Source organism: Pipistrellus kuhlii, unplaced genomic scaffold, assembly GCF_014108245.1.
Source record: "Pipistrellus kuhlii isolate mPipKuh1 unplaced genomic scaffold, mPipKuh1.p scaffold_m20_p_63, whole genome shotgun sequence".
Classification (NCBI taxonomy): Eukaryota; Metazoa; Chordata; class Mammalia; order Chiroptera; family Vespertilionidae; genus Pipistrellus; species Pipistrellus kuhlii.
The window spans coordinates 634,914-662,763 of record NW_023425566.1 but is presented as its reverse complement, the minus strand read 5'-3'; the positions used below and the strand labels follow the sequence as shown (position 1 = coordinate 662,763).

The following is a 27,850-nucleotide window of genomic DNA, read 5'->3' as shown; positions in this document are numbered from 1 at the left end:
ATCTGGTCCATGTTGTGCTGGTGCAATAAGTCAAGGAGGGAATAAACATCCACATTGGAAAGGAAGAAACAAAGCTACCTCTATTCATAGATTGCATGATTGTCTACAAAAAATTCCAAAGAATCTGTAAAAAAAGCTACTAGAACTAAAAAGTGAGTTTAACGAGGTCACAGGATACAAAGCACATATACAAAAATTAATTGTATTTTTATATACCAGCAATGAACAATTCGAAATTAAAATATTTTAAGGTACCATTTACAATAGCTCCAAACCTTTGACTATTTAGGTATAAACCTCATAAAATACAGGCAAGCTCTCTATGTGGGAATTCAAAGAGCAGCGCTGAAGGAATCAAAGGCCTAGATAAATGGAGCGATGTGCAATGTTGACAGACCAGACCAGATTAAGATGTCAATTTCTCTAAACCTGATCTGTGCAGCCAACACAATTCCAATAAAAATATGAGCAGGATTTTGAGTGGAAACTAGCAAGTTTATTTAAGTTCTAAAACTTAAATAAAAAGGTGAAAGACAAAGAAACCAAAACAATTTTGGAGAAAAATAAAATAAAATAAAGTTAGAATCAAAGAACACATTTTGAAGGGTCGAATCCTAGTCTACACCAGCGTTTTTCAACCGCTGTTCCGCGGCACAGATGTTGCCTGGTGTGCCGTAGGCGCAGACAAGACAAGAATTTTATAATTTTTCACTATTTTGTTTGCTTAATATTTCATAATAAAGTAATTATAAAATACTTTCTTTGTGTTTATTTGATTCCTATTCAAGAGAATTACTTTATATATAGTCAATATAGGCACAGAGTTAAATTTTTTAACATTTTCTAATGGTGATGTGCCTCGTGATTTTTTTCATGAAACAAGTGTGCCTTTGCCCAAAAAAGGTTGAAAAACACTGGTCTACACGACTCCTAGACTGGCTGACGTCCATGCAGTCCCAACAGCGCGGTGCCTAAGGGCAGGCAGACCGGCCCACGGAGCGACACACAGCGCCCAGAAACAAACCCACACGGCAGGGTCAGCTAAGTCCGAACAAAGCCGCCGTGAGAATGCAATGGAGGACAGGGGCCTTCCCCGGCCGCCCTGTCGCCACCGCAGCACAGACCCTGCAGCCCTGCCTCGGCCGCCTCTTCGTTGTGCTGCCCACGCAGCTGAGAAAGCGCCGCCCGGCAGAGCGCTAACCTCCGCTCCTTGGCGGGAAATGGGCACTTTCTCTGCAGACTTTGGAGCCAGAAACCTTCAGAGACTCGAAGGACCACAACAGACTTTCAAATGGCTGTGATGCTCAGAGAAAAGGCCAAATCTCCGCTCCATTCCCACCTGGGCTCCTCCCCACCCCTCCCAACCAGTGTCTGCTGAATGAATGATCAAAGCGGAGTGCTCCTGTTCCTGCCAGTTCTCTGAACCAGGTATGCTGGAATTAGGAGAGAGAGGAGGAACCTGCACCCCAGGGGACCGGAGGTTGGTAGGGCATCAAGTTCTCATGATCACGAGCCGCACTCTGCTCTTCTCACTCCCTCCCATGCACACGGTGGTTTATAATGAACAGCCTGTCCAGAGGGAGACAGGGCCTTGCCGAGGCCACACCAGCGGTCAGTGGTTTGGCTGGGCTGGCGCCAGGACTCCTGATTCCTAACATCCTGCCTCCTCCTCCTCCTCGTCATCGTCATGGTCAGTCACCAAAAGCCAACGTAACCCAACGCTCACTTTGCGCCAAGTTCCCGGCCTGTGGCTTTGCGCGCATCTCCCCGTTCACTCACAACATCCTGGAGACATGAGTGTGGTCGGATCGGCACGCTCCTGGGGCCAGCCCGGCATGCTAGCACTCGGCCTCCCAGCAGAGGCCACGGCACTGCAGCCCTCACCGGGCCCACTCCAAGGAGAGTCCAGGGCGCGTTGTCCACCTGTCCTCCCCGCCCACCCTCCCCCATGGCATTTTTGTCGAGAACGGAGCGAGCGTCGGCCCCACCACACTGTCCTTCCAATGAACCGCACAGCCCTGGGCATGGCAGGAGTCTGTCGGTTTAGGTTAAGGTGACCAGACGTCCCGCTTTTGGCGGGACAGTCCCGATTTTTAAAAGAATCTCTTTTAAAAATCGGGACTTTTTTAAAAAGCTGCGTGACACGGGACAAATTGTTAAAAACCGGGACTATCCCGCCAAAAGCGGCACATCTGGTCACCTCAGTTTAGGTGGGTGCAGGGGAGGGCCACCCCACACCACCGTGGGAGCAGTGGGCGCTCCGGGTCTGCAGGGGACCAGTCAGGAGACACAAACACCCCCCGTCTTGCCCTCCTCGACCAGGCAGAGGTCTGGGCCACGTCACCCCAGAGTCCCTTTCTGTTCCCCTCTCCCTGCAGCCAGCAGGCGCCAGCGTCCGAGCCGTGACGAGCGTGGCTCGAGAATGCCACGGGAAGAGCGGTCACTCACCCACCGGTGTGCCCAGGCTCCTTTCTGTCCACGGGCGGCTGTCCTCCCCCAGATGCTCGGCCTGTGGAGGCCCATCTGGCTGTCGTTCCTTTCACTCGTTCGCTGACTGTGATGGCATGTTTCTCGTTGCCTGGAGCTTTGGGGGAAGCAGCAGAAAAAAACAATCAGCTTCCAATTCATGTTCCCTCCCCTCCCCCACGTGGCAGAGCGGCCTGAATGGACGTCTGTGGCTGGTGAATGTGAGGGGCTCGCAGCAAAGCCCGCTCCTCCCCACAGGCTTCAGCCACAAAGCACAGGCACAGCCTCGCCACCCCGCGTGCAGGCCACAGCGCGGTCCCTCTTTCTCTGTCTTAGGGGGCTTCGCCCTCAGCACCCCCAGGTCAGGCTCACCTTGGCCTGGAAGAACTGGGACGTTCTGCAGGACAGTCCATAAATTCCTTATTTTTTTCCTTTTTTTTTTTTTTTTTTCCTTTTTTGCTCACATGAGCCAAGTATAACAGCTAGCTGTCCAGACCTGTTTAAAAAGGATAAACCCCAGCTAAGCACATAAATAACACCCTACCGCTTTTATCATATAAACACAACCAGGGAGCCAAATGAATTAAAGAGCCCAAACACAGGTTCTCATTGTTATCTCATTAAGGCCATTAAATATGTAGGAAAGAAAAAGGCTTCCCATCCTGGGTCTGGTTTAAACTATCAGGGAACAGATTAGAGTTAATTAATGCCATGAACTCTGCAACCCCGGGCGGGAGGCTCCCAATAGAATCCACACCTGTCACAGACACCATTTCAGAAAATCCAAGTGGACACAGACGGGCCCCTCCCCTCCCCCTCTACCCAACCCTGGAACATGGGGCCCCTCATCTGTGCCCCTGATCTGTGTCCCCCGCATCTGGATGAAGAGATAACCCCCGCCCGGAGACGGAGAGTTGGTGGACTCCGTGCAGAAACCGTGTAAAGGTCTCTGGTGGGCACTGCGGAAATTGCCAGGGTTCCAGGCGCACGGCGAGACTGCTAAGTTGCTCCTGGCAAGTCTGAAGGAGCTTATCAATTATTCATGCGACTGGATAAACAGGGATTTTATCTGGGAGCGTGAATCGAGAGATAAAAATTCCATTTCAAGAGGGAGGTGGAGACTGAACCCTGAATGTTAACTGTAAATGGGGGAAAGGAGGAGGAGAGGAAAAATGAGCCAGGTCTTCTGCGTGGGCTGTGCCCTGAGCACCAATAAGCTCCCCACCCCACCCCACCCCCCCTCTGTTCACCTTGAATGGAGCTCACCTGCCCCTTGGACTGTGCACCAACCTCACCTGTGGACAGAAGGAGCCGGCACATCACCCCAGGGGCAGTTGATTGGGGGAGGGGGACATGAACCTTTGTATGGATTTTTAAACCTCCAAACAACAATACCTTTAAGGTATTTTCACTTAAAATCGATTTGCTGCTTCCAGGCTGAAATCGGAAGCAGGGGGAAGTTTACCAACAGCTGCCTAACAGCTGGCAAAAGGCTCAAACCGAATGAAACAGGAGGCAAATTCAATGTGCAGCACATTTGGGCCAAAAGAAGAATATGACTTCGCCTCTGTCCTGCCTCCTTCCCCCGTCCTTGCACCCGGCAGTCTTAAAGGCTGGGAAGTTCACCCAAAAGACAGCATTGGGGAATTCGGAGTGTTTTCAGACGCTGACATTATTACATCTGACCGTGGATTGGAAACAAATAAGTGGAGAAAGGGCCTCCCCCCCAGCGTCAGCAGGCTTGTCCCGCAGGTGGGACTACGCGTGACTTTCATTTTCACTCTTCCTCCTTTTTGCCTTCCAGACAGCGTATCAGGAGCACAGTGAATTGTATCATGGGAGAGGAATCAAACTTGCTGCTTTTGAAAATACACTGGTTTTCATAACAGGGGTAACAATAACCTTCGTGGTTTAAAAAAAAGCAATAGACTGAAGCCACACAGGTCCCCCAGCTTTTCTTATTTCATTTTTCTCCTCCAACAAAAGCCTCTCAAAATGGAGGACTCATCACAATAATAGGTTTACCTTTTCTTGCCACCCAGGTGGGGGATGGGCAGGGAGGCTGATGGCTTCGGAAAGGTGGCTGCTGCTGAGATGGGAGAAGGTGGGGCCTGTGTATGAGGGAAGGACAAGGAGGAGTCAGGAATTCCCAACCCATGACACCCAACCACCACCTTAGCAATCTCTCCTCTTGCTGTGCCTCAGTTTCCCCATATTCAGGAAGGGGGACTTGGGGATGCTCCTTCCCTTTCGCTTATCTTACTCTTTGGACCTCAGATGCAGAAAGCTGCAATGCTATTACTGAGGTCGTGTGTGCTAATAACTTCCGTCGGGATAGGACCTGCCTTTGTTGTATTTTATCTGTTATCCCTTCCCCAGAGCCCCCAGGCCCGCATCCCTTCTTTTCCTCCTAAAGGCATCCACTCACATAGGTGTGATGTGTGGCCTCAGCTACACACACTGAAAATCACAGTGTCTGTCGTGTGCCAACCCCCAAGGGAGCATTTGAAAGCGACAGATCCTGAGGCCTCCCAGCTCCAACACCTGAGGGCTGAGCCCAGCTTTCTGTCTGTCACCTTGAATGTAGCTCACCTGCTCCTTGGAGGATGCACCAAACCTCACCTGTGCATAGCAGGAACCAGCACAGAACCCCCAGTGGCAGTTGATGGGGGTGCACATTGGGATGCCACACATCCTGGGATGCTCAGGGTCTGGGGCACCCAGGAGCCACACATCTATGTTCAGGGAACTCATCAGAAATGGGAATGGCTGCCGGTCTTACAAGGACATCCCTCCACAGGCCCTACACTAAGAGCTTTACCTCCTAGGATCCTACCCCAAACCACCTGAGAAGCCTGGGTTTCTCAGATGAGCAATAAGGCTGCGATTGTGAGGTGGCCCAAAGTCACACAACCCAAGAGGGCCAGCCCTGGCATTCGTCAGAGAGGCTGGGCAGGGGGTCCTGAGATTTTAAAAGAAAACCAACCCCAAACCTCCTAGGCAAGCAAGCCTGGTGGCCACATAACAGGTGTTTGTTCATCACTCGGCAATGAGCGTAGGCACCCAGCCACCATGCTGGCTCCGTGGCTGTCCACAGGGGAACGCCTGGCCCACCTGTGTGGTGCCCTTGAGTATAGAAACAATGATGCTTTCCCACAGCTGGGGACTGGTCATCTAGGGTGAGTTAATACATTAATGAAATCTTACTAATAAACTAATAAATGAGAATAAAATCAACAAGCCATTGAGCTTGGGCACCACCCAAAACAACAACTGTGACAACTGAAATGTTAATCATTACACTTGTACACCTACCTGTCCACTCATCCACCTGTCCACACATACATCTATATGTCCATCTACCCCTCCATCCATCCATACACTCACCCATGCATACATCTATCCATCCATCTGTCCATCCTCCTGCTATCCATCTACCTACCCACTCTTCCATCTATCCATCCATCCATCCATCCATCCATCCACCCATCTATCTATCTTTACATCCTATCACCCATCCATCCATTCATCTACCCGTCCACACATACATCTATATATCCATACACCCATCCATACATCCATTCATACATCTATCCATTCATCTGTCCATCCTCCTGCTATCCATTCACCTACCCACTCATCCATCCATCCATCCATCCATCCACTCATCTATCCATCTGTACATCCTCCTATCACCCCTTCATCCATTCATCTACCTGTCCACCCACCCATCCATCCATCCATCTGCCCAACCCATTCATCTACCCAACATCCATCCATACATCTAACATCCTCCTACCATCCATCCACCTACTAACTCATCCACTCAAAACTGACCGCCTATATGCCAAATGATCGGGTAAGCCCTTGAATGCCCTGCCCGCCCCAAACACAGTCTGGTGGAGCAAGAAGACTGGGACAGGTGTGAGGATTAGTGGGGGGCAGTTTCTGGGCAGCCCATGGTATTTTCACACCTGCCTCCCCCAGAGGCAGATGCACAAGAAGCCATTCAGGACCCAGGCAGTTTAGAGTCAGGCCGAGAAGCCAGACTTTTAAGCCCCAGACCAGGTTCCCACCCAGGCTCCATCTCACACCAGCCTGGTGTCTCAGGGCCTAAGAACATTGATTCCTGCACCCAGTGCCCACTTCTGCAGACACTGCCTTAATCCTACATGGCAGATGCAGAGGCATCACCCCATTTTACCTAGAAAGAAACAGGAGGGGCACTCATGTTCACCCTCCCACTCTGGGCCTGCGTGAGCCTGCGAGTGACAGCCCCTTCCAGCTGAGCCCTGGCGCCTCACCCTGGCCCTGGCCCTGTGAGTAGCCTTAGATTTGAGAGCAAGTCTTCTGACGTGAAACCAGTGCTCATTCTGTGTAGCTTGTTTGCTCATTCATTCATTCATTCATTCGTTCAGCAACTATATAGTGAGTCCCATTACGCACAAGACATGTGCTAGGCACAGGGTACAGTGGTGTCACTTAGAGCAAGACTGAGCCTGTGGAACTTAGCACAGGGGACAAATGAGTGTCAGTTACCCATGACCACAAGCTCTCTGGAAGGCAGGAGCACGGTTTCCCTGCCTCAGTTTCTCTATCTGTAACGTGGGGTTGGTAGAGAGGATCTGGCTGACTTTGCCCTGGCCAGCATGGCGCTCTGCAGGTAGCAATTTTCACCGAGAGGTCAAGGCCACTCTGGCCTGTCCCTACCTTCATCCAGAGAGTCCTGCCCACCCTTCCCACCCAGGAACCAGCCTGGACATTTATTTGGTTATTAGATAACCAGGCCTGGGCACAATTTCTTTGATCAGACACCCCTGATAACTAGCAGAGGAAACCAACCATTTTATAGCAACATTTCCTGGGGCAAGCCGTCTTCCCATGTGCATTTAGCAGGGACGGGAACAAGGTGGGCGTTTGGTGGGGAGGGAGGAGGAGGCTCCGTCTGCAGCGATTGCCCACAAACCCACCCCCGGCTTTGAGGCGGGTAAACTCAGAGGGTGGAAGGCTGGCCTCCCTTCTCACCCATATCTGGCTCCCGGCCACCTCCTCCACACAGGCTGGGCCTGGCCCAGAGAAGCCAGCCTGCGTGCCCGCCCTCTACCCTGCAGCCCTGACCACGGGGGAGGGTGCCTGCGGTTAACAGCCCAGAAAAGCCCAGCTCTGGAGGCCAAGATGCCACAGTGCCCATGGACGTGAGTCATGGCCGGCAGGTCAGGAACGGATCTGCTTCTCCTCCACATGAGCTTGTAATTACCACCATTTCCAATGTCCTCCATGACCGTGCTGAAGGCAGGAAGGGCTGGGACTGAGCGTACTTCTCCAGCAAAATGCCAGGGCTGGACAACAGAACAGAACTGTCTTGGTTTTGAGTTAAAAATAAACATATGTTTGAAGCCAATAAATAAGTTTTAGCTTAGGTTCCTTCTCTGTCTTTTGTTTGCTCTCCTTAGGACTAGACGAGAGTCTTGTTCAAACATGACTGTTCATTTCCTTTGCTTTTCAAACTGTTGGGAGTAAAATCTGGGTTGCCTGGGAACAGGTGGCTCCCCTGCCCTGTGCCGCCATCCCTCGCCCGAAGGACGCGCTGCACCGGGTGGCCTCCCACCCCCACCGCGCTGCTGCGCGCCAGCAGGAGTGCAGAGATGGGTGCAGCGGGGTCCCCTCTTCAGAAACTGTCAGTCTCAACTGCAAGGTTTAGCTAAGTCTTAGGAGGCACTTTTCCCTGTCCTTCCTAAAGCTCTTTGAAGAAAAGCTGTTATGCCGAAACCGGTTTGGCTCAGCGGTAGAGCTTCAGTATTCGGACTGAAAGGTCCCAGGTTCTATTCTGGTCAAGGGCATGTACGTTGGTTGCGGGCACATATCCGGTAGGGGGTGTGCAGGAGGCAGCTGGTCGATGTTTCTCTCTCATCGACATTTCTAGCTCTCTATCTCTCTCCCTTCTTCTCTGTAAAAAAATCAATAAAATATATTTTTTTAAAAAGAGAGAAAAGCTGTTATTATAGAATGGGCCTTTTTTCCTTTAAAAATTTTTTTTTAATTGAAGAGAGAGACAGAAACATCAATAAAAGAGACACATCAATTGGCTGCCTTCTGCATACCCCCTATTGGGGATTGAGCCCACAACCCTGGTATATGCCCTGACTAGGAATCAAACCCAAGACCTCTTGGTCCATGTAACAATGCTCAATCCACTGAGCTGAATCAGCTGGCTAGAATGAGATCTTACCTAATAATAGACAAACATGTAAAATTGACCATACCTCCGCTATGCCACCAACCAATCAGGAGCAAGATGCAAATTAACCCAACAAAGATGGCAGTTAATTTGCATACAAAGGCGCTGAGTGATGGGGAGGAGAGAGGGGATGCTTGTGTTGTTGCTATGCCATGATGCAAGCGTTCTGCCCCACCCCAGGTCTCTCAGGGCCTCTGGGCAGGGTGGGAAGGCAGGGCTGAAGGAGAAAGGGGCTGGGCCGAGTGGAAAGGCAGTGCCGGCAGCCAGGGAAAGGAAAGCCCATTCTAGCATGAATCTTCATGCATTGGGCTTCTAGTTTTTCAATAACATCTTCAGATTCGGAATGGAACTACAGCTCAGTGATACAGGGCACCCCATAGAGACACAGAGCATCTTGGTCATAGGCGGGGCCTGGGGAGTCTGCCACCTTCCAGCTGTGTGGCCTTGGGCCAGTGGCCCAACGTCTCTGAGCTCAGTTTCCTGGTTCTGTAAAATGGGGCTAACAATCCTTCCATAATTATCAGCAATTCCTCCTATTTACAAGTCAATAATGCAATTCGTCAGACCTTGTAAGGACCTTCTCACTGTGGACAGCAGTAACTGAGGGCTGAAAGTACCAAACTGTGCCCTCACCGGGGCTGCCAATGTAGCACCCACTCCCCATGCCACACTGTGAACACTCACCCCCGCCAGCCCAGCAGCACCCTTCATTCAGAATCCCGAGAGTGCGCCTTAATCATGGATACAATTTTTAAAATTATCCATAACTGCACTATTTGCAAATTTAAAGACACATAATTGCCACGGATAGTCCTGATTATGCAATTACATTCGCCCGAAAGGTTGCCCCTTTCCTGAGAGCTTAACGTGGGCACAGAGCCACCGTCTGGGGGGGAGCTGGCCCCCGCTACTCCAGCAAGGCCCCTCCTGTCTCACGCTGTTCTCAGCAACTCAGAGACCAGGGAAGAAATGTCATTTTCAGGAAGGAGATTGATCGTTTCTCTCACATTTCCACCTGTGGAAGATCACGCTGTGGCCCATTCCCACTCTGCTCCTCTGCTCCCGGAGAGCAGGGCTCAGGGCAGCCCAGCGGCGAGGGCTGGGGCTCCTGGTTCCCTGAGAGCATCCCCCAAGCTTCTCATAAGGACCAGAGGCCAGGTCGGGTGCTGTCTCCCAACCCTCAGAGGCAAGCAGCCCACAGCACCGGAGGTGGGTCTATAACCTGTCAGAGGACTGCCTGGCAGCTGGCCTGGGCACCCAGGGCACAGACCCGTCCCCCATCCCCAAGCCCTCAGCCAGGGGCGTCTCCATCTCTCTCCTCTTATTCTCTCTCTGACTTTCCCTTTCCTGTTCTCTCTTCTTTCTCATCTTCCTTACTTTCTGTCTCTCCACCCCCCCCCCTTTTTTTCTCTCCCTCTTTCTCTCCCTCTCCCTCTCCCTCTCCCAGTTCATGGAAACACAATGAGAACAGACATCCAGATCTCCATGTCTCCAGCCTCAGCCCCATCCACCACAGCTCCCCTTCAGTTATCCAGATGGCCCATGTAGACAGAAACAATCCGGCTAAATGTTTTCCAGTCCAAGTGATTCTCTCTCATCTTCATTCGTAAACCCAGTAACTCATGGCGTCCTCCTTCGGACCTTCCTTCAGCCTTGCTGCCACTTGGGAACTGCCTGGGAGCTGCGGGACCTGGGTGGGGGGCAGAGGTGACTGGTTTGGGCCATGCTGTCTGTCCTCCTCCATCCAGCTGCCTCTGGGCTGTCACCCTAAAACGACTCAGATGGGAACTGGGAGGTGGTGGCAGGAGGAGGAGTTGGGGCAGGAGGGTGGGGAACCGCCCTGGTCCGCGACTCACTTTGGCTTGGATGCTCTCTGGAACCCGCAGGCTAATGACAGAGCGCGCTGGCTGCTGGGCGCCAGTTTGGCCCCTTTCCCTGTGCCCCTAGCTGAGCTCCAAGTCCGGTGACTTTCCCAAGAGAATCTGAGCAGAAACTTCAAGGGTCAGGACCAGCGGGGCTCAGGAGAGCTTCCCCGCCCCTGTCCTTCCAGGGACCAGCCTGCCTGGGTGCACTTTGCGGAGGGAGTGCGCCGGATTGAGGGGGGTCTTGCTCACTGCGAAGACTTTGGGGGAGGTGAGGGGCCGAGCCGAATGGGGTCAGCTGGGGTCTGAATGGCAGGAGGAGCCGTGCCAGCGGGCTGGGCGCACCGCGCCGGTGAGCGCGCAACGCGCAACGCCGGAGGCTGTCTCCACCTCTTCTGGCAAGTTGGACCTATGAGTGCGCGGCTCCACTTACAACCATCAGCAGCCCGGAGGGTGAGCGCCAAGGGGGGCGCAGGGCCCGGGCAACTTCTTCGCGGGACCCCAGCCAGGCGCCAGCGTCCCTCCGGCCCAGGAGCCCCGCGCCCGCCTCCCTCCCACGCTGCCACGCTGCGGAGGTGCCCAGGCCGTCCAGCCAGCCCCGACGGGATGCCCGCAGCCATGCTCCCCTACGCCTGGGTCCTGATGCTTCTGGGAGGTAGGTGCCACCCTCCTCCTGGCGGGCTTGCTGTCTGAGGCAGGAAGGGAGGGAGCTCGCCGTCTGACTCCCCAGAATCCGTGGGGACTGCCGCCTGGGTCTGCGCCGGAGGCTGATGCTGCCTCCCCCAGCCCTTCCCAGCCTCACCTGCAGCACCTGCTGGCTCCAGGCTCCTCCTGGCCCTGCGGGAGGGAGGGTGTCACTGGCCAAGTGTGCACTCTTCTGCCCTCCCAGCCCCTGCAGGCTTGACTTCCAGGCACTAGGAGGAGCCCTGGGGTGGGGTCCAGGGGGACTGGTACCTCCAAGAGGATGAGGAGGATCCCAGGCCCCCTGAGACGGCGGCCAGGTACAAACCCGGTGTTGATAGCAGGGCCGCAGCGCTGGGCTTCCGCACGGAACCTGGACCTGTGGGTGCTCGGGGCTGTGTCCTGAGGCAGAGCTGGAGGAGGCAGGGGAGGGTGCAGGGACCCTGGGCCAGGCTGGTGGGGGGTTGGGAGAGAGACGGTGGCCAAGGGACCTCAGGACCCCCGTAGAGGAACGGTTGCTCGTTCGTTCGGGCACTGGTGCTTCTTAGAGGGTGGGGAATGGGCAAAACTCTACAAATGCCAACGGACCATGGGGTGCCATCACTGGAAATACGATAAGAACCACCACAGTCATGGCAGTGTGCCCAGCCCCGGCTGACCCCAAGCACCCTCACACTGTGAAGGGTGAAGCATTCTGGCCCTGGAGTCAGACCACCGGGCTTTGAGGCCCAGATCAGCTTCCGCCCACCTGTGCGGCCTCTGCATGGCCATCAGCTCTTAGCCCAACATTCCCATCTGTCCAATGGGCCACCAAGCCCTCCCCTCTGGCCAGGCCTATTGTGAGGCCTACAGAGGAGGGGGGACAGCACGGAGCATGCACCTGGCACCAGGGAGCAGGCACTCTGCTCCTGTACAGTCACAGGCAAAGCCTGGCCTGCCTGCAGGAGCCCTCAATGGGTCTTCTTCCCCACCTCCAGCTCCTAAGCGCTAGATGGAGGGGAGATGAAAGGGTCTGAAGGAAGTCAAGGGAGGCGTGGGTGAGCAGTTTGAGAGTCACAGACACATCCACCCAAAGGGTGCATTTACCACGGGCTGGAGGTGAGAGGTGGCCAGGAGGAGTCCCCAGCAATGTGCAGAGGGCACGGTGCCCTGTTCTCTGGCTGGGGAGGAAGCGGGGAGGGTGGCGGGGACGGCTGGGCGCACAGCTGAACCAGGAGAGGGAGGAACCATGATCTTTATGCTCCCCATTCGTCCCTCCCTGCCCCCTCCCATGACTCCCTCTCTGCTCCCTTCCATCCCTCCCTACCTGCTCCCTCCCACGGGAAAGGGACAGCCTGAGAGCCCAGCCGGACAGGTGACTCCAGGTTGTGCAGGTGTGGCCACAGCACACGGCTAGTGCCTTTCCTTGCCAACAAAATCCCTGGAAGTTAGCATGGTGCCTGCTCTCAGGGAGTCCTGCTGCTCGGGCCCTGGGCCACCTTTTGCCATGGGAGTCAGAGCCGGGAGGGAGCACCCGATGGGAGCCGGCGCCATGGCCCTGCGTTCAGACACAGACGAGGAGGGCGCCGACCCCACTAGAGCGCCAAGCACCGTTTCCCACTGAACACTTTCTTCACAAGTTCTTCTCCCCCTGGCTCATCACCAGGCACCAAGGTCCCGTCGCTTCCAGTTAATCCTCAGATACATACATAATTTAGGTACCTGAGCAGAGGCGTGCCTGCTTCATGTCCCAGGTTCCAGAAATGTTGTGGACGACACACCAACGGCCCCACCAAGTGAATCCACAAAGAGTAAACACACACACACACACACACACACACACACACACACACGCATGCATACAGAAGCACACACCAACGTTGCTCAACCTCAATACTATTGACTTGTGGTCCACACCATTCTCTCCGCGGGCTGCCCCATGCGCTGTAGGATGCTTAGCCACATCCGTGGCCTCTCCTCTACCTGCCAATGTAACAGCTCCCAGTTATGGCAACCATAAGGGTCTTCAGACACAGCCACATGTCCCCCGGGGGAGAGGGGGTGTACTCCTGGTTGAAAACTACGTGTATGGCTCCATCAGACTCAACTGGTAGCTTTTCCGATGAATCTGTCAAAATCACCAGGTCGGATGGGTTTGTTATTCTTGCTCTGAGCAATCAGGAAATCAAAGGTACAGGGGGGTTCCAAGAAAAACAGCACCCCAAGCGAGTTGCCAATTTGGTCACTGATTTTTCCCATTTGTTCTCGCTCCTTCTCGTCTCTGAGGATGTCCTCTGTGAATGTCTGGCCGTGGGTGGGTGAGTGCGGTGAGGGACCCCCTGCAGCAAAGCCCTGCCATGCCAGCTGCGACCCTGCCAGTGCCCCGGCCCCCAGCTCGGGTTCACGCCACAGCAATTTCTGGCTTTTAAAATCTCCTTACTTGGCAATTTATGCTTGAGGGGGGGAAATGAGAAACCACTGCTCCTTTCTATTTCTCATTTCTTTTAGTCTAATTTCAGCCCTGCTTTTATCTTCAACCATGTACTTTGCGATGGCAAGTTATCATTTAGAGACAGATTAACTGGAACGAAATCACAGGCTAGCCCATAATAAATTAGTTGTCAGTGTGGGGCTCCGCTTTGAATCCAAGAATAAAAACTGGGAGGAAAATTAACTTAAGTACACTCCTCCGAAAATCAACAGAGAATGGCGACCAGTAATCGGATTAATTATTTAAAATAAAGAAAGTTATCAGCAGAAACTTTCTCCTGCTGCCTCACCCGGCGGTCAATGCTGGCCAGCTGTTTTGCTTATCGTTCTGACCGGAGCTATAATCTCCAGATTCAAAATACCCAGCTCCAGGCAAACTGAGCAGCTTCCTTGATTTCAAAACCATCTGGGCGGTGGGCCAGTAAGAAGCAACCCAAGAAGCAGTATCTGTGGATGCACTGGAAGTTAACGATGTTAATGAAAGCTCCAAAGCCAGAAGGAGCCCTGACAAAACTTCCAAGATAGGTGCCTCCCCCAAGCCAGTGGACAGCCTGGTGCACAGGAGGCCCTGCGTCAGCCTGCAGGGCGTTGGTCATGTATGTGGTGGCTCCCTAAACCCAATGCTGCTGTCCGCGCATAGAATGTAAGCAAGTCCACCTCTGAGTGGCTCAGGGTGTGGGGCTCAGTCCCAGCCAGACCCTCCTTCAGCTCAGCCACGTCCCCAGGCTGTCCTCTCCCCTTAGCCCTGCCTTCTCTCCCAGGGCTCCGGGCCCATTTGGCCCTCATCCCCACAGACTACTAAGAGAAGATGGCCACCCCCAGCTGCCGCCACTGTGACGCAGCCACACGGAAGTGTCAGGCTGTCCATCAAGTCAAGTCACCTCCTTTCCACCACAACCTACACACACACACACACACACACACACACACACGCACATGCATGCACCCACAGGCTGTTCCTTCTGCTTAGAACACCATTCCCTGCCTCCAGGCTCCCCTTCACCTGCAAATATGGGTGTGAATTCCTAACAGTGGAACTGCTGCAGCAACATGTGTGTCAAGGTCTTTCTCGAGCCTCCATTCCACATGGAGTGCACAGTCAACACTCCCACGGGCGGCCTATGGGCGCACCACCATCCTGCAACCTCGCCACCTGTCAGCATCATTCTTCACAAACCCTGCCAATGGCGATGCTCAGACTTCCTTCCTTTCCATATGAGCAAAGAGGAACGTCTATTTCTACTTTTAGGGCCCCTTGTATCTGTTTTCCTATTGGTCATACCCTTTGCCCACTTTTATATCGGACTTCTTAAAGAATCTCTTCTTATTGATTTGTTAGTGCTCTTTACGTACGGAAAAGTAGCTGGCTCCGTCTGTGGTGCAGTTGTTCCCAGCTCGCCCTTGGTTCCCCCGAGCTTTCTGAGAAGCGTCCCTGCTCCTCATCTCTTTCACATCCACTCCGGTGAACCCCGCACAGTGGCAGTGAGCTAAATGTCCATTTTTCCCTGAGGGATAACAGACGGCCAGGTGCTCTTTCCGTAAACGCTGCACGTGCGGCATGGGACAGAGACCTCGCCAGGCTCTGTGCTCAGCGGGCTCTGCCTATGGCCTCCCTATGCAATTGGCGCCTCTGTGTTACAAAGGACAGGCGAGACCGTGTGCTTATGATCAGCCACCTGGCCAGCCCAGGGACTGAGGTTTGTGGGCCACCGAGCTTCACGCCTCAACTGCCCTTACTGGGAAGTTTAGCTCGAGGTTCAGGCAAGGACCTCCTGCCCCGCTGCCCATTGGAAAGAGGCCGGTTTAGGACGAGTGTGGGCAGCAGAAGATGCGCACGCGCTGAGGCACGCGGCTGGCAGTGTACATAACGAGACTTAGGGCGGAAGATCGCAGTGTGGAGACCACAGGCATGCTAACAAGAACAGTCTTAAATCCTCAGTTAAATGTGATTCTGAGAGGGGCTCAGGAGCGAAGGATCTTAATTGTCCATCTGCAAAGACAGCTGCGTGGGCTGGGCTCTGGAATTCAATTTCCCACATCCTAACTCCAGCTGCTCCACTGGCTTCCTGATTACTTAATCCCTCTGGGCTTCGGTTTCCTCCTCTGCACAGTCCTGTCTGCCCATGGGTGGCTGCGGAGCAGGTGAGACTGGTGCCTGGTGGGCGTCACTGCGTCATCATTAAGGTGACAGGACGCTGCTCTAGGTTCTGATCTTCGGACCAAGATATACTGCTTCTTAGGGCAGGCCACGGAGCACAGAGTGTGGCGGCAGGAAGGGTTAGAAATGGCGGCTCACAAGGTCAGCGGAGGACGGGGCGCAGAGTAAGTAAGGACGTCAGAAGCCCACGTTTCTGCTCCAAAAGTGACCGGGGGCGTGCGCTGCCTTTGCCTGGTGATGTGGCCAAAGGGCCCCCACTAGTGGGTGGGGTGGCACCATGTGTTTGTGTCCTAGGACTACTGTGCGAAGTGCCACAAACTGGGTGACTTAAAACAACAGAAGTGAACTGGCTCACCATTCTGGAAATAACAAAACCTGGGTGTCATGGAGGCGGCTCCCTCTGGAACCATGAGGGAGAGTCCTTCCTTCCTCTGGTGGCTTCTGCTGAAAGGCCTTGGCACTGCGTGACTTCCGGTGTCTTTCAGTGGCAGGTGCCAGTCAGTACTGCGTTGCCTTTCAATGAGTCACTCCTGCCTCTGCCTCCAGAGCCACAGGGCTACCTCCCCCTGGGTGTCTCCTCCTCTTAGAAGCATGCCAGACCTCTTGGATTAGGACCTGCCCTACCAGTGGGACCTCATCTTAACTATTTACAACTGCATTTCTAAATAGGTCACATTCCGAGGTAGGACTTGGACGTATCTTTTGAGGGGACACAATTCAGCCCACAACTCCTCAGGTTGTATCTGAAGGGCCGCCTCTGGTGGGTGGGAAGGCATCAGGTGTTTCTGGGAAGTGGAGATTCAAGAACTTAGGTGATGGGCCTACGGTTGAGAGGTGATGGGGCAGGGACAAGCCATGACCAAAGACCCAGGGTGGAAAGAGAGACCAGGAGGCCAAAACCTAAATTCCCAATGTTAGGCAAAGATGTCAACAAATTTTGAGGGGATTATGCACCCACAAAAAAATTATGTTTAAAAATATTGAATGAAATGGGAAGATAATTTTGGCATGTTAGAACAGAAACACAGTATATATACATTTGATTTAAAATACGTTTTAATTGGGAGGGTGGCATCCTTATTTAAAAAAAAAAAAACTAGAAGAAAACATAAGAAATTAGTGGGAAGTGGGATTCTGGGTGATTTTTCTCTTTGTCTTTATATGATTTTTCTGTATTCCTACAAGACCAGTTCCATCTGGGGATATGGTTTCCAAGGAAAGGGGCTGGGTGTCTGCTGTCACCGAGATTATAATCTCCAAGACATGCAATCCCCAAGGTTCGATAGAACCTCAGCAAAAAAGAGGCTGGTTAGAGAAGTAGTGGACACTGAGGCTTGAGAATCCTGACCTGACTGCAGGGATTGGGTCCTGGAGTCAGGAGTGGGATCACCCAGAATGCACCAGAGGTCCTGGGCAGGAGAGATGGTCTTAGACAAATTTTGCTCCTGGTGTTGATCTAAGGAAGAGCCGGGCCCCAACCATCAGACATTTAGACAGAACCCTGAGGGGATGCTAAAGGTGCCTTGTCTCCAGTCAAGTGGATGGGGCTTCAGAACCAGGAATCAGAGTCCTGATAGGGTGACTGAGACCAGAACACAGCTGTGGGTGGGTAGATGTCAGCAATAGGTAATGTCATACTCCCTTCTGCTAGCAGCAACAGTTTCTTCATCGACACAAAGCCTGGAGGATGGTCAATCAAGCTGTCTCCCCTCCACCTGGGGCATGAGTCTCAGGGTGAGCAAACAGGATGTTTGCCCCAAAGCTTGGAATCTTATGTCCATGACAGGAAGTTAAAATGTATCCTGCCCACAGGGGAGTCCCGGAGAAACTGCAGGGTACTTCCCACCAGCCGGATCCCCAGAGCACCTCTTAGATCAGTGAGCACCCATGCCCTTCCACGGAAGCCCAGTTTAGCCTTATGTGTCAGACATGGCTTTGGCTGCTTGCAACCAAAGCACCTGGTCAGTATACCTCCAGTGTCCACTTTGAGACCATGACCTCTGAACTGTTAGCTAAATAGTATATATGCTTTACTGAGGTTAGCTCACCTCAGAGCTCAAAGTGCATTTAAAACTTGAGCTGCCTTCCTCAAACCTCAGTGTTAAATTATACTGAAAATTAGTGGCCTGGTACACAAAATTCGTGCATCGGGGTGGGGGGAGTACCTCAGCCCAGCCTTCACCCTCTCCAACTGGGGACCCTTTGGGGGATGTCCGACTGCCAGTTTAAGCCTGATTCCCAAACCAACAGTTGGACATCTCTCTCACGATCTGGGACCACTGGCTCCTAACCGCTCACCTGCCTGACTGCCTGATCAGCCCTAATTGCCCTTTCCTGATCTAACTGCCAGCCTGATCTCACCCCCAACTGCCTTCCCCTGCCGGCCTTGTTGCCCCCAACTGCCCTCCCTGCCAGCCAATTTGGTTTTGATTGGTCAGTTTCTATGCCAGTCAGTGTCAAAAGCTTCTCCTCATAGGCAGCCATTGACTCCTCACAGTTCACCCAGATTTGGTTCTGATTTGTCAGTTTCTATGGCAGTCAATGTCTCTGAGCCTATCAACAGGCCTGATCAGAGAGGTGGGGCTGATCAGCAGCCCCCTCGGAGGCCCAGAGAGAAACAGAGGCATGGCTGCTGATGAAGCCTGGCAAGAGAGAGGCAATGGCTGGTCAGACCAAGGAGGCTGCCGATCAGACCCTGCCTCTCTCCCCAAGAGCCTCTCTCTGGGCTGTTCCACAGCACCCTCGGCAGTCGGTGCTGGGTTGCAGCTCCCACACTGGCAGCAGTCAATGCTCGGTCACCATGGCAACCCAGCACTTGACTGCAGGACTCTCTTCCAGTGTTTAGTTGAGCCTTCAGACAGTCATTACAGACCCTGGGTTTTTATATATTAGGATGGGAAGAAAAGCAATAGCTCACACCTAACCCCACTTCTTCCCCCAAAATATGCATAAAAACAGAGAGTAAGATGTGAATGTGTTTAGCTTGGAATCACAGTGACCACAGTAAAACAAAATTACTTGCTCTTTGAAATATATAATTAGCTGTTTTAACATGTGTTTGGGTGGCTGGGTATGGTTTCTAGATAGTTTGAAACCTAAGTTTGGCCCAGGAGTTTTAACCAGACTCTCTGATGGGCTACAATCTTTTAAACAGCAACCCAGTTACTGAAATGAAAGCCAACTTGTTGGTGAGTGAGAACCCCTAGGCTTTTATAATGACCAATGTTGGACTTGCTTTCTCCCCCCCCCCCCCCCCACAGTCTTACAGTACTTTTGCATTTTCATCTGCCTTTTGGAAAGGGTGAATTTAAAGTACCCATTGAAATCTCAGAGAAAGCAGTGATCTTATGACTGAGTGACTAGGTGTATCTGCTGAGTAAACCCCACCCTAAGCTTTCAGGGACTATCGGTGCCTGTGTGTGTCGATTTCTGCCGCTGAGGGCGTATAGGGGCAACCCGACTTCCTGAGAAGTCAGAGTTCCAGGTTACATGTGAACAGTTAAGTCCATTTGCATCCAGGGCATTCATTATTGCTGTGGACAGGGGCAGGGGAGAGAGGTCAGGACCCTAAGGCTCCAGAATCCTGAAAGGGCTTCAAGGAAGACCTAGATCACTGGAAATTTGCATATTCATTGCCAGAGAGCTTCCAGAGGATCTGAGGCCAGAACTACTGGAGTTCTTTTTCATTTTTTAAGATTAAAAAAAAAATTATTTTTAGAGGAAGAGGTAGGGAGGCGGAAAGAGAAACATTGACGTCAGAGGGAAACATTGATCAGCTGTCCCCCGTATGCCAGGGACCAAGCCCGCAATGAGGCATGTGCCCTGACCAGGAATTGAACCAGCAACCTTTTGGTGCACGGGACGGCATCCAACCAACTGAGCCACACTCAGGGCTGGAGTTCATATCAAGAAGGCGAAACATAGTCCCTGTTTATATAGAAAGTTTAGTAGAGCAGGTGGGAGAAATGAGGAATTAGAGGGCTCTGATGCCAGGGTGGGGGCAGGCCAGCCAGATGGACGCGGGACAGAGAAGAGACTCCAAGAAAGGGGGTCTCAGGGCCCACAGCAACAGCGGCTGGTGGCTGCAGAGGATGCGCCCCGGCCCCGGAGGACGGGGGCGTTGGCGCAAAGGACGAGGCATCTACAAACCACACTAGCTTAGGGCCTGCCACCAGGGAGGCTGGCCCGGTGGCCCTGGGCATCGGGGACAGTAGCTGCGGACTCAGCTGGTCTCCAGGTTCAAACAGAACTCGGGTGGCCAGTAAAGACAGATCCTCCTAACATTCCTCCTTCGGCTCTGCTGGCCCTCAGGCCCCCTTCCCCGTCAAGTGTGTCTCCTCAGCTTCTGCCTGGCCGGTGGCCTTTCTTTGCACAACGGCCAATCCGAGGAAACCAAGGACATAAACAGAATCCCTTTTTTTCTCCCTTCAAGAAATTATATCCTTGTTAATCAGGAAATGCAATACTTGAAACTGCACGAAAGCTGCTGTAATAGGCTCCCAATTACTGAATGGGGCTCATTTCAGAGCTACCATTTCAGCAGCTTGTACCAGGCTCTGATTATAATGCTGCCCTCCGAACAAATTTCATTATTGAGCAAGACACTTCCGCAGCGAGTTTACATTGTCTTTGCTTGGCTGACCTTGGACGCTATTGAATTGGAAAATGTGGTTTGTATTGTAAGGCCTCTTAATAATGTATTTTTTTAAACAGGGACTTTTCCATTGCAAATGAGACAAAGGACACCGTATTTAGCACAAAGAACGCCTCAGTCTATTTTGAAACATAATTTTCATTAGGCAGGTTTTTCACCGTAACAGGGATTTAAATTTTATTTTAAAAACAGCCTCCCCTCTGCCAAAGCGCATATTTATGTATATTCCTTCGTAGAAATAAACGTCTGAAAAGATGCACACACTAATAATATGAGTTGCTGCTGGGAAGGGGGGAGGGGTGGGAGGGCACTGAGGGAATCTGCTCGCCTGCCTCGCATTCTTTATAATAATGAGAATGTATTAGTGAGGCTGGAGGGAGCCCGGCTCCCCATGGCGGTATGAGCTTGAGTCAATGTTAGGGGTGGAATTGTTCCCCCACGTTCAGAGGGTGGAAATGTGTCCTTCTTAAGACAGGGTCCTTACAAGGGGATCAGGTAAGATGAGGTCATTAGGTGGGTCCTTGTCCAGGAGGACTGTGTCCTCATCAAAAGGGGACATGCTCAGAGGAACACATGTGAACACGGGAGACGGTACATGCCAGGCACAGGCCCAGGAGAGAGGCCTCCGAGCTACCAGCCCTGCCCACACCTTGATCTGGGATGTTCGGCCTCCAAACTGGGGGAGAATCAGTCCCACTGGTGGAAGCCCCGCCTGTGGAGCTTGGTTCTGGAATGGAACAGAGGGAATCGCACGTGGCCAGGTTTCCTCCTCTGTGACGTGGGCGGGCAAGGGGGTCACCGTGGGGCTGCCCCCTGTAGGTGACCCTGTGCCACCCTCCAGCTCCCCTCCTGCCTGCCCGGGCCCGGACAGTCCAGCGGGGGTGGGGGGCGGGGGGAAGGGACCTCAGGGGGCTCACTGTTCTGCCCCCTTGTTTTACGCCAGTCTCTGAAGAGCCCCAAGTGTGCGGCACTGCTGGAGGCCCCCCCACCCCGTGCACCCCCTACCCCCAAGGGCTGACAATCTAGCAAAGGGTCATTATTCTCGCTGCCCCCAGCTGGGCAGCCCCACAGGCTCTCACGGCCCGTCTCACAGGGCTTCCCGGCTCCTGACACCCAGGTTTCCTGTTCTAAGTCATTTCCTCACGCTGTGGAAGTCATCTTTCTCATGCAGACATTTGCTATAAAGGTGACCTTGCCTGGGAGGAAGACAGTTGATCCACCCTATTGGAAAACACCTTACCCCACCCCACGGTGCAGATTTGCTCAGGCCCATTAAGAGGATGAGAATAAAAATTAGCTTCCTGGCAGAAGCAATTGCTCTACCCTATTGGGAAAAAACCTCTTGCCACACCTATGGCAGATTGCCTGGAGGCAATTTAAGACAAAATCCTATCAGCATGTAGGCGGAGGTGGCATATGGACTCTGAATCTTAGCCTGATCTAATTAGTCACAAACAGTATTTGACACTGTCCTCCACTAGAGATTGAGGGGTGTAGCAGATCTACCTAATACACAGTCACAAACCCAAACAGACAGCCAAAATGAGACAAAGAAACAACAACCAAATGGAAGAACAAGAGAATTCTCCAGAAGAAGAGATAAATGGAATGGAAGTAAAAAAAAAAAAATTCTGATACAGAGTTCAGAATAATGATGGTAAAGATGCTCAGCAGCATGAGAAAATATATAGTAACTATGAAAACAGAAAAAAGAATGACACAGCACAAATAAAGAACACATTGAAAGAAATACACAGCAGAGTAGGGGAAGCTGAGGATCAAATCAATAAATTAGAAGACAGGGTTGAAAAAAATCACTCACTCAGAGAACCAAAAAGAAAAAACAATTTAAAAAAAACACGAGGATAGTTTAAAGAAGCTGTGGGACGATGTGAAATGTAACAATATTCGAATAGCAGCTGTGCCAGAAGAGGCAAAAAGGGAGAGAGAACATTGTTGAAGAAATTATGGCAGAAAATTTTCCTAACCTGGTAAAGGAAAAAGTCACCAAGTTCAGAAGGCACAGAGAATCCCAAGTAAAAAGAACCATGCCCAGAAACATCATAATTAAAATGGCAATAATTAAGTACCTATCCATAACAACCTTAAATGTAAATGGATTACATGCTCCAATCAAAAGGCATAGGGTAGCTGAATGAATGTAAAAGCATAACCCAACTGCATGCTGTTTACAAGAGACCCACCACAGAACAAAAGACACACAGAATGAGAGTGAAGGGCTAGAAATATTTTCTATGCAAATGCGGGGGGGAAGAAAGCTGGAGTAGCAATACTCATTTTCGACAAAACAGACTTCAAAATAAAGGCCATCATAAGAAACAACAAAGGTCACTATATAATATTAAAGGGATTGATCAAACAAGAGGTTATAGCACTGGTAAATGTATATGCACCCAATATGGGAGCACCTAAATATATTATAAAAAAATAAAAAACTTCTTGAGGACTTTAAGAGGAAGATAGGCAACAATATAGTCATAGTAGGAAACTTGAACAGCCCACTGACTTCACTGGATAGATCTTCCAGACAAAAACTTAACAAGGAAACAGAGACTCTAAAGGACTCACTGGATCAGATGGATTTAATTGATACTTATAGAAAATTTCATCCCACAGCTGCAGAATATAAATTCTTCTCCAGTACACATGGGTCATTCACAAAGATGGACTCATGTTGGGATGCAAAACAGGTCTCTACAAGTTCAAGAAGACTGGAACCATATCAAGCGTCTTCTCAGATCACAGTGGAATGAAATTAGAAATCAGCTACATTAAAAACACCCCAAAACATTCAAACTCATGGAGATGAAATAACATGTTATTAAACAATGAATGTGTTAACAATGAGATCAAGAAAGAAAGAAAATATTTCCTGAAAACAAATGATATGAACACCCAACCACCCCAAATCTCTGGGACACAGCAAACGCAGTCCTGAGAGGGAAGTTCATAGCACCACAGGCCTATCTCAAAAATACAAGAAACATCAACAATACAGTATTTAAAGCTACAATTTAAAGAACAAAAAAGATAACAAAAAATTAAAGCCCAAAGTAAGCAGAAGGAATGAAATAATAGTTTAGAGCAGAAATAAATGATACAGAGACTAAAAAAATAAATAAACAAAATCAATGAAACCAAGAATTGGTTCTTTGAAAGGATAAACAAAATTGATGAACTGTTAGCCAGATTCATCAAGAAACAAAGAAAGAGAATGCAAATAAGTAAAATAAAAAATGGAAGCAGAGAAGTAACCAATGACACCACAGAAATACCAAGGATTATAAGAAAATACTATGAACAGCTATAAACCAACAAGTGGGACAATGTGAATGAAATGGTCAAATTCACACAAAAATACAATCTCCCAAAATTGAATCAGGAAGAATCAGAAAATCTGTGCAGGCCAACAACAACTGATGAAATAGAAGCAGTAATAAAAAACAAAACAAAAATTCCCAGCAAACAAAAGCCTCGGTCAGGACAGCTGCACATGGGATTTTTACTAAACATTCAAAGAACTAACACCTAAACTCCTCAAACTACTCAAAAAAATCCAAGAGGAAGGAACACTTCCAAGCTCTTTTTAAGAGGCCAGCATTACCCTAATTTTGAAATCAGATAAAGACACTACAAAGAAAGAGAATTACAGGCCAATATCCCTGATGAACATAGATGCTAAAATCCTCAATAAAATACTAGTAAATGGTTCCAGCAATATTTTATTTTATTTTATTTTTTAAATACATTTTATTGATTTTTTTACAGAGAGGAAGAGAGAGGGATAGAGCATTAGAAACATCGATGAGAGAGAAACATCGACCAGCTGCCTCTTGCACACCCCCTATTGGGGATGTGCCCGCAACCAAGGTACATGCCCTTGACCGGTATCGAACCTGGGACCTTTCAGTCCCCAGGCCAACGCTCTATCCACTGAGCCAAACCGGTTTCAGCTCCAACAATATTTTAAAGAGATCATACAGCATGGTCAAGTGGGATTTATTCCAGGGATGCAAGGCTGATACAATATTTACAAATCAATAAATGCAGCCTAGCTGCTCTGGCTCAGTGGATAGAGTCATAATGCAGATTTAAGTGTCCCAGGTTCGATTCTGGTAAAGGGGTCATGCCCAGGTTCTGGGCTTGATCCCTGTACGGGCATGCAGGAGGCAGCTGTTCAATGATTCTCTCTCATCATTGATGTTTCTATTTCTCTTTTTCCATCTCTCCCTTCCTCTCTGGAATAAATAAAAATATATTTTAAAATGTTTTAAAAACATATGATACATCACATAAATAAATTAATGACAAAAATCACATGATCATATCAATAGATGCAGAAAAAGCATTTTAGAAAATCTAACACACATTTTTTATAAAAACTCCCAGCAAAGTAGGCATAGAGGGAACATATCCCAACATGATGAAGGCTATATATGATAAACTTACAACAAATTTCATACTCAGTGGGCAAAAACTAAAACCATTTCCCCTAAGAATAGGAATAAGACAGAGATGTCCACTTTTACCACTCTCATTCAACATATTACTAGAAATCCTAGCAATAGCGATCAGATAAGACAAAATAAAAGGCATCCAAATTGGAAAGGAGGAAGTAAAAGCCTCACTATTTGCAGATGACATGATATTGTACATAGAAAACCCTAAAGACTCCACCAATAACTACTAGGTTTAATAATTGGCAATGTAGCAGGATTCAAAATAACACCCAAAACTTTATGGCTTTTTTATACACCAATAATGAATTCTCAGAAAGAGAAACTAAACAAGCAAATCCCATTACCATTGGAAAAAAAAAAATTAAGATATTTAGGAATAAACTTAACCAAAGAGGCAAAAGACCTGTACTCAGAAAACTACAGAACATTGAAAAAAGAGATAGAAGAAGATAGAAACAAGTGGAAGAATATACCATGTTCATGGATTGGTGGAATCAACATCATTAAAATGTCCATATTACCCAAGGCAATCTACATATTCAATGCAACCCCAATTAAAATATCAACAGCATATTTCACAGATCTAGAACAGATATTCCAAAAATGTATATGGAACCAAAAAAGACTCCAAATAGCCACAGCAATCTTGATAAAGAAGAACAATGTCGGAGGAGAAATCACAATATCAAGTTTCAAGTTATACTACAAAGCCACCATAATCAAAACAGCTTGGCACTGGCATAAGAACGGGCATATAGATCAATGGGACAGAACAGACCCCAGAAATTGACCCAAGCCATTATGCTCAATTCATATTTGACAAACAATGTAGTCAAGACAGTCTCTTCAATATTATAAATGGTGTTGGGAAAATTGAACAGATACATGAAAAAAAAAAAAAAAGAAAGAAAGAAAGAAAGAAAGAAGGAAACTAGACCACTAACTTACACCATACACAAAAATAAAGTAAAAATGGATAAAAGATTTAATGTAAGTTGTGAAACCATAAGGATTCTAAAATAAACTATAGGTAGCAAAATCTCAGACATCTCTTGTAGCAATATGTTTACAGATACAATCTCCTAGGGCAAAGGAAACTAAGAAGAAAATAAACAAATGGTACTAAATCAAAATAAAAAGCTTATGCACAGCAAAAGAAAACATCAAAATGAAAAGGAAACCGAAACCGGTTTGGCTCAATGGATAGAGCGTCGGCTTGGGGACTGAAAGGTCCCGGGTTCGATTCCGGTCAGGGGCATGTACCTTGGTTGTGGGCATATCTCCAGTAGGGGGTGTGCAAGAGGCAGCTGATGGATGACTCTCGCTCATCGATGTTTCTAACTATCTCTCTCCCTTCTTCTCTGTACAAAATCAATAAAAAGTATATTTAAAAAAAAAAAATGAAAAGGAAGCCACTGAATGGGAGAACATATTTGGCAATGAAACAACTGACAAAGGGTTACTATCCAGAATATATGAGGAACTCATACAACTTAACAAAAGGAAGACAAACAAGACAATTAAAAAATGGGCAAAGCACCTCCAAAGAGGACATACAGACAGCCAAGAGACATAAGAAAAATGCTCAAAGTCACTTTTCATCTGAAAGATGCAAATTAAAAGACAATGAGATAACATCACCTCACACCTGTCAGAATGGCTACCACCAACAAATCAACAAGTGCTTGCAAGGATGTGATGAAAAGGGAACCCTAGCACACTGCTGGTGGGAATGCAGACCGGTGCAGCCATTATGGAAAACAGTATGGAGTTTCCTCAAAAAATTAAATATGAAACTGCCATTTGACCCAGTGATCCCACTTCTAGGAGTATTAGAGGCCCCGGTACACAAAAATCCTGCTTGGGCTGGGGGGGGGGGGGGGGGGGGGGGGGCGCGCAGTAGGGGGGAGGGCGGGGGATTTGTGCCCTCTCATTGTCCGAGACCCCTCAGGTGGGATGTCCAACTGCCATGGAAGCAGGAGAAGCTCCCGCCACTGCTACTGTGCTCACCAGCCATGAGCCCGGCTTCTGGCTGAGCAGTGCTCCCACATTGAGTGTCTTCCCCCTGGTGGTCATTGCACGTCATAGCAACCGGTCGTTCTGCCATTTGGACAATTTGCTTATTAGTCTTTTATTATATAGGATATTCTAAGAAACCCAAAGCACCACTCAGAAAGAATATATGCACCCCTATGTTCATAGCAGCACGATTTACAATAGCTAAGACCTGGAAACAACCAAAGTGCCCATCAGTAGGTGAGTGGATAAAAAGCTGTGGTACATTTACACCGTGGAATACTGTGCAGCAGTAACAAAGAAGAATCTCTTACCCTGTGAGACAGCATGGAGGGTCCTGGAGAGTATCATGCTGAGTGAAATAAGTCAGTCAGAGAAAGATAAGAATCACATGATGTCACTCACATGTGGAATCTAAGTAACAAAATAAACTTATGAGAGGAGTGGATCCAGGTACCAGGAAGCATGGTGCAGAGAGGGAATCTCAGAGGGAAGGCAGGGGAGGGTGGGTGGGAGGTAATTAACCAAGGCTTTTGTATATATATATGCATGGCCCATGGACACAGACAATGGGCAGTGAGGGCCTGGGGCAGGGGCAGGGAGGAGGAACAGAGGAGGGTGCAGCGGGCTGAAGGGGATCAATGGGGGGGAGAAGAGGGACATATTTGTTAAGGATTTCATAGATCCATCTGGGCCTGGTTGATACTTCCAAGAATAGAGATTTAAAATAATAAAAAGTGAAAAAAGAAAAGAAAAAGAAAGCTTGAGGTATTTTAACATTAGTAGGGGACAGCCTCCTTCTTTTCCCCTAACCCTTCCACACTG

The 27,850-nt window shown here is 49.7% G+C and overlaps 1 protein-coding gene and 1 long non-coding RNA gene across 4 annotated transcripts in view; one reads left to right on the top strand and one right to left on the bottom strand.

The window, feature by feature from the left end:
- Nucleotides 1-3,178, bottom strand: part of LOC118708757 — a 93,215-nt gene extending 90,037 nt beyond the window's left edge. For both annotated transcript variants that reach the window (XR_004984714.2, XR_006740412.1), the window contains exons 1-2: nucleotides 2,839-3,178; nucleotides 2,449-2,584 (exon numbers count right to left, since the gene is read on the bottom strand). This is a non-coding gene — a long non-coding RNA (uncharacterized LOC118708757). The remainder of the gene's footprint in view (nucleotides 1-2,448; nucleotides 2,585-2,838) is intronic.
- A 7,356-nt stretch (nucleotides 3,179-10,534) lies between these two features.
- APCDD1L (APC down-regulated 1 like) overlaps nucleotides 10,535-27,850 on the top strand; it is a 46,819-nt gene continuing 29,503 nt past the window's right edge. The window contains exon 1 of one of the 2 annotated variants that reach the window (XM_045575065.1): nucleotides 10,535-11,221. In XM_045575065.1, coding sequence (XP_045431021.1) covers nucleotides 10,876-11,221 — 346 coding nt within the window. In that variant the 5' untranslated portion in view covers nucleotides 10,535-10,875. The remainder of the gene's footprint in view (nucleotides 11,222-27,850) is intronic. The other variant, XM_036420196.2, reaches the window with a different exon arrangement.